This window comes from Juglans regia, chromosome 14, assembly GCF_001411555.2.
Source record: "Juglans regia cultivar Chandler chromosome 14, Walnut 2.0, whole genome shotgun sequence".
Classification (NCBI taxonomy): Eukaryota; Viridiplantae; Streptophyta; class Magnoliopsida; order Fagales; family Juglandaceae; genus Juglans; species Juglans regia.
In genome coordinates this window covers 26691394-26698618 of record NC_049914.1, presented here as the reverse complement: position 1 = coordinate 26698618, position 7225 = coordinate 26691394, and the positions used below count along the sequence as shown (strand labels likewise).

The 7225-nt window shown below is 35.5% G+C and overlaps 1 protein-coding gene across 1 annotated transcript; it reads right to left on the bottom strand.

Annotated features, from left to right (window-relative positions):
• Positions 1–880: 880 nt before the first annotated feature.
• On the bottom strand, positions 881–3687 carry LOC109001716 (G-type lectin S-receptor-like serine/threonine-protein kinase RLK1). The gene has a single exon (XM_018979123.2). It carries the CDS (start codon positions 3594–3596, stop codon positions 1140–1142), a length of 2457 nt encoding a protein of 818 aa, XP_018834668.2. The 5' UTR covers positions 3597–3687; the 3' UTR covers positions 881–1139.
• Between the last annotated feature and the right edge of the window lie 3538 nt (positions 3688–7225).

Sequence of the window (7225 nt, the reverse complement as noted above, 5' to 3'; positions counted from 1 at the left end):
AACAATACAAGTCTTTAATTAATTAATTATCGAGGATTTTTTTGAAAAAATACGATCAAATGTTTGACTATTTGGATATTAATGTAATTAGAATGATCCATATAGTCAATAATCTGAAATGATTATTGAGTCAAGTTAGCTAGTTAATTTCCAGAATGCACCAAAGAGTACGTAGTTTGAATAATTCATCTGTCACATTAATTAATCCCATGGAACGTGCATGCTTTTTTTTTTTCCTGCCTGCCTATTAACTTTTCAATGGTCAATTCCAATTTTAATTATATTTGTCAAACCCTTTCGTATAATATGCCTCAACTTTTTAATGAGTTGATCATGTCAATGATTTTCCTTACAGAAAAATGTCATTTTCCAGTAATGAGCTAGCTAGCTAGTAGCTACTTTAGTGGGCTTTCAGGTAGCTATTTTATCAATATATATAGTCAAAATGGGGATATTTTTATGTTAGCTTTAATACAAATTTTTATTTGTTTTGGACCACATTTTATAATATGAGAAATGGAGACCTTAATTAATAAATATTTTGCAATATTGCTTTCCGAAACACTGCATGAGAGTACAATTTGACGGAGTTAATTAATATGAAGGCAAAGTCAGTCGTCATCGTGCATGATTTAAAAAACAGAATTAATTATTATTATTATTATTATTTTATAATGAATATATGATCAGAGTTTTTTTTTTTTTTTGAAGATGACCGTATTTTAATTTTATTGATGATTTTTTTTTTTTTTTTTTTTTTTTTTTTTTTTATAAAAGAAAATTATGATTACAACCAAACAGAGTATTACAAATAAGAATAAAGAGTAAAAAACCAGGTATCAAAAACCAAAAGACCCAAGTAACAAGGATGAATCGCATATGCATATTTCTTAATCAGATTACAACATGATATATAAGACTTTCAGTTCCAAGTTGATGCTAATCGTGAAGAAAGAGGCATTTCATTTATGTGAAGTAATACGATTCTCTGAGAAACTTCACAAACATAGCTGCAACAGCTAGCTGGATACATCAAAAGAGCTGTCTTCCTCGTATTAATGCTCGGTCTGAATAGAAAGAGATAATTCTTTGAATAGAAGTAAATACCAAAACTATACAATAACTGAGAAATGCTGGCGTCAATTTGCAGTAACTATAGTACTAGCGGCATAAGGAAATGGGCAGGGTGGAACCGGTACATCAAGAACTCCTTCCAGCATCTGGGAAACCTTCCGTATAGTGGGTCTAAGAGTCGGGTCTTCTTGAATACACCAAATGGCAACCTTCACACATCTCTCAAGCTTCACCATGTCGTCCATGTCATAATCTACCAGAGCATCCAGTGTCCCTTCTTGAAAGCAGTCATAAGCCCAATAAGTTAAGATTGCTCTGTCCTCTCCCTCAGACTCCATGTCCACGCTTTTTCGACAGCAAATGATCTCTAGAAGCATCACCCCAAAGCTATACACATCGACTTTAGCTGTGATTGGCATGTTCCTGAACCATTCAGGTGCAACGTACCCTTTTGTTCCTCTAATGGCGGTATGGGTTTTGCTCTGATTCATCATCAACAGCTTTGCTAATCCGAAGTCAGAAATTCTTGCGTTGTAATATTCATCAAGGAGTATGTTCTGAGGCTTTATGTCGCAGTGGATTATTTGGGTGCTGCACTCTTCGTGTAAATACAAGAGTCCTTTCACAACCCCAAAAGCAATTTTGATTCTTCTTTCCCAATCTGGTTTTGAATCTCCAAAAAGGAAACCAGATAAAGTGCCATTGCTCAGGAACTCATATACCAGCAACCGTTGTCGTTCTTCATCACAGAAGCCAAGTAGTCTAACCAGGTTCTTGTGATGTGTCTTACCAATTATATTTACTTCAGCATTGAATTCCTTCTCATTCTCCTGGAAAACACTGTTTATCTTCTTGACTGCCATAAGCTGGACATTAGAGCCCATCTTTATTTCACCTTTGTAAACAACACCAAAGGCTCCCCTTCCCAGTTCTTCCTTGAAGCCATTTGTGGCTTCTTCAAGCTCTTTGTAGGTAAAACGACGCAAATTCATTTCCAAGCCAACACCCTTTTGGTTAATTTGTTTGATTTTCTTTTGGTAAATAAAGTAAAAACTATAAAGCATAGTGGCAATCAGTATAAAGTTAATGAACACAGAGAAGCCTAAAAGCACTGACCCTCCAATTACCAAACCGTCCTGGTTCTTTTTTCGGATTGTCTCGTTGCCTGGAACCGGGAAATAGGGACCCAGTAGGGTGGAATTCTCTCTCCTAACTTTGATGAATGCCTTACCTGTAAAAGTTCCGGTGAATCTCCCATTGGAGAGTGGTAGCTTCTTCTTCCAACAGGTATTGCCATCTGTAAGTACGGCGACAGCACACATACAATCTTGCAAGCAAGAGTTTGTGCAATTATCTTCATTAAAAGGCACCAATTTAATGTAATCTGATGTTGGCCAATCAGTATTTGTCAGATTCTCTAAATAATACTGATCCTTTTGGGAGCTAAGTTCATCTTCTTTGCATCCCTGTATGAAGTCCGGCTTGCAACTTCCATAAGGATCATTTGGATCAAGTAAAGAGTATCCTCTTGGGCACTCACACCTTGGCCTCTTATCTGGTTGGAGATGACAGACACTATTGTACCCACAAATACCCATTCCTGATTCAATAAAGTCATGCATGCATATATTATCCGGTACAGACCAAATTGCAGTCCAGCTTTCATTGGCGGTGGCAGTCTTCGGGTGAGAATACAGAGTGAAAATACCATCAAAATTGAGAGTAGCTCTAAAATAGGAATTTCCCGTCGAGAGAATTTCCGGTGATAGAATGCTACGTTCCTCATTCTCTTTAAGTATATACATATATCCAGACTCATCAAAAACAAATTGTTTACCGGGATTTGATGCATTACCTCCAACAGTACTTTCTTTTACATAATAAGGAGTATTAGGTTCATTGGTGGGCAAGTTTATGGTATTGAGCACAAGAGTACCAACCTCTATCTTTTGTTTATTCCCGTCTTGAACGAAACGAAGCTGGAACCTTCCTTTGGAAAACTTGGTCTCTGATTGTCGAGATGAAAGGAACCCACCCCTTTCCATATTCTGTGTAGGTAAGATGGTATCGGCAGGATCCTGGAAGCTTTCCCATACCTTATTGAAGCTGCTATCTCGGAGCACAAAGTTGCCAGTATCGTTCATCACACCAGAGGCAACAACACCAGTAAGGTTCTGAGATGTCCATAACTCTTCGCCTTGGGGGCTAGTGAGAACTAATCCACGATCAGAACTTAGTCCCACTTTTGATCCTCTTGGAGCAGGGCGATCTCCATTTGCATACCAAACTATGGTTCTGTCCGGTATCTTGTCATACCAAATAGAGAGCAGGAAGAAATCACTGTTGTTGAGTCTGTGAAATCCAAAGGCAAAATCAGCCGAAGGAGAAAGCCATGTCGAGTTATCATCAGTTGCAGACAAAGAACTACCCACGGTGATGTTACGACTAGTTTGAGCAATAGCAGAAATTGGAAAGAGCAGCAGCAGCAGGGAAAAGAAAGTTGGAGGAAGAGCAGAAGCCATTACCAAAAGCAATATTTGGCTTCAGACAATCGGAAAAAAGTGGGTTAAGGTAGGTGTGACCGGTGGATGATGAGTAGCTTTTAATATTATATAGTAATGCAAATCAAACTCTTAAATTTCATGGTCAAGATGGATAGGCTGGACTCCGGTGAACCATGGACAGGTGCCTTATGCCTTTTTGAAATTTCAGGCAGAGGCTTGTGTTTTTAATTTTTGCATTGGTTAGATATTAGAATCATGTCCTAATATGATTTGTTTAAAAGTCAAATAATTTGTTTATGCGATTTTGAATTAACTTTATAATTATAGTTTTTTAAATTTTAATGCAAAATATAACTCAATTTATCATTATAGTTTTTTTAAATTTTAATGTAAAATATAATAAACAATTCAATTTTTTCAAATCTTAAAATAATAATAATATTTTAAAAATATTTTATCATCTCAATTTAATTTAATTCAACTCATTTCAGTTTAGCGTCTAAACGCAATTTAAATTAATTCTTTTGAAAACATTTCTTTAGCATACCATTATTGATGTTCGTTGATGTGTCCCATGGCATGTTTCATGTCAAAAAAATATTCAAAAAGAGTTATGGTATCTCTCCTTTTTTTTTTTTAATGAAAAAAAGAGTTATGGTGTCAGGGTATTTGAAAGTTACAGTTTGAGATGTCCTCTTGACGTAGTACCATGTGGTGTCACCAGATTTATTACAAAATAAAATAGCGTAAGACTAAAATCCAAGATCCGGTTTGTGTTTTTTTTTTAATATTTTTTAATAAACCATATGACATCATGTCAAGAATATCATCTTAGAGTTAAACTTATATGTATAAAAAAATTATACTTATCATAAAATGCAAGAGAGGGGGAGGGGACTTGATGTGGGCTGCCCCAATCCCCTCCCCAGCAAGGTTTTTGACACTGTCGCATGGAAACATAACATGTATAGCTATATACTGTACATGATGATTGTTATATGTACTAAGGTTGGAATAAAATTTTGGCATTGAATATAAAATGTAACTGGCACCATGAATGAGTTCATGATCAACCACTGAAAGTTGGTTAAAATCGATGTTTTACCTTATATATCCACGCATGTCATGATGTGAGCGTACTCCACGGATCAAGAATTTAACTGGCTGGGGTAAAACCTTAAAAGACGTTGCATGTGTTTACTTGCATGTTTTCAAAAGTTCTTCTGTCGACCTTAGCTTCAACCATGGATGATGGACCACGTAATAATGTATCTGGTCTTGGTTTCAGATAACTTTTGAACCATTCCATTGGAAGTCTATTTCAGATGTTACGTACTCACATTTGTACCAAAACCATTGGAAGTCTCTCCATATATATGTCAAATTTAAAGTCTAGTGGGCCTAGTCCTTGCTTGTATTTTCCTGCTGATTAAATTGCGCGGGCTGTTGCTTCAATAATGCGTAGAAAAAATCTTTTTATCATTTTAATTCTTATCATCCTCTTATCATTCTATGATATGATATTAAATGATAAATTTATAAATAAAATGTAATAAATAATTCAATCACCTATTACCACATCATAGGATAATTGAATAATGATAAAAGTTAAAATGATGAATTTACTCTAATACATAATGTGAAACGTAAAAATATATATATATATATATATATATATTTTGCTTGTTAACAAGTTAAATTATAAATGATTTCTTGCAAGTCATCTTTAAAATATTGCAGGAAATTGTCTCAGCCTGCTAATGAGCGGATTAACCAGTCGTTTGGAAATATAAACTAGATGATATAAATATTAAAAATTAAATAAAATGTTATTTTTTATTTTTAGATTAAAAAAATTAAATTATTTATTATATTTTATTTAAAATTTTTAAAAAATTATAGTGATTAGATGAAGTGAAATGAAATAATTTAGCAATTTAGGTAAACAAAACAGGTACATATTTTTATGGTTAAATTTGGCACTTTGTTAGGCTGGGTTTGGAACTTAGACAGTTCAGTCTAATCTAATTTTAAACTGAGTCTAATATCAAAATATCAAAATTTCAAATCACTAAACTCATCTCAACTCAAAACTTCTTTATACGTGGGACTCACAACCTTTTTAATTCAACACGTCTTTACACGTATGACCCACAATATTTTTCAACTTCTTATAAATATATATAAACTCATCTTAATATCTAAATACATCTAAATTCATCTTAGGTGAACTTTATAAAATTTACTAAATCATCTCAATTCACTATTATTCATAAAGAATTAACTCATCTCAACTCAAGTTACTACTGTTAATAAAAAAAAACTCAGCTAACTCATGGATGCAGCCAAAGGAAAGGAGGGGAAAAAATCTTGGCAAGTTCTGGGAAATACCTACAAGGAAAACAAGAGCGACAAGAATAGTTTGTGAGAACCCTAGAGAACTGATGAAATGGAATCGAAGTTATGGGTTCGGAAGTGATAAGTGTTGAGTTCAAGTGTTTGAGATGGGTCTACTCTGGACGGCGTCGTTGGAGGAAGCAGTGGATTAAATGAAGCCCAAAGCTCACCGTTTCATGGGGAAGGAATTTAATGTTGTTTTGAGTGTTATATTTAGCATTGTCGTTTTTAGTTTGAATGTGTAACGCATCATTTGGGGGGGTGTCCTAAACGGGGCATTTTATTACTGTCATTTATAATTCTGTTGTGGGATGTAATTTTATCAAAGGGAAGAGTTTGTTAGAGTGGGAATATAGTTAGGCAGTGAGGAAGTGGAGAGGGGGTCCGGAATCTTTTTTAGTGGAATTCTTGGAGGAAAGGAGACCTCGAATGTTCCCAGTGTGGCAATACAGTATGTCCCTTTGAGGAATTTCAACATACCCCTTGCATTCGTTCATTTCTTTCTTCATGTTCTTGACAGCTCGTTCATACATTCATCCACAATACAAATCTGCATCTGATCTATCTCTATCCTCACATTACTCTACATCCCTATTACCCACGAGACTTACGTTAGCCCTGGAGCACTCTAGGAAGACACTAACAATTGGTATCTTGAGCACTGATCCTAACCAGACCTAGCTTCCGCAGTTACAAACACCATTAATACATTTAATCATTCCATTCAACAAGCCTTACAACCCATAAATCCATAAAACCCAACAAAAATCCATTTCAGTTTCATAAAACAACTCATAGCATGGCTGATGCATCACGTTCCAAACAGAACAATCTTGAGGGTCTTCAATGCCAAATCGATATTTTGGGCGAGGAGCTACGTGAAATACGTGCAAACCAGCAGACAGCTGATACTCGGATGGACCAGTTCATGGATATGATGAGTACAATGGTAGCCAATCAGAATGCCCAACAAAATGCCCATGCAAACAGAGACCTGTACGAAACACATGAGGGGGATCAACATCAAAATAGAGGGGGATTTTAGAGAGGCATCAGATTAGACTTTCCTCATTTCAGTGGAGAAAATCCATCAGCATGGATATTCAAAGCTTCTAAATACTTTAAATATCATCAAACAAACCAAACTCAACGCCTACTAGTTGCTTCCTATCACATGGAGGGGGAAGCCTTGGTGTGGTACCAGGATGCCCTTGACACAGCTTAGTTTAATAGCTGGGACACCATGGTTC

What these genes read in the sequence shown, in the direction of transcription:
- LOC109001716 (XM_018979123.2), bottom strand. Translation starts at nt 3,596, where the DNA reads ATGGCTTCTGCTCTTCCTCCAACTTTCTTTTCCCTGCTGCTGCTGCTC.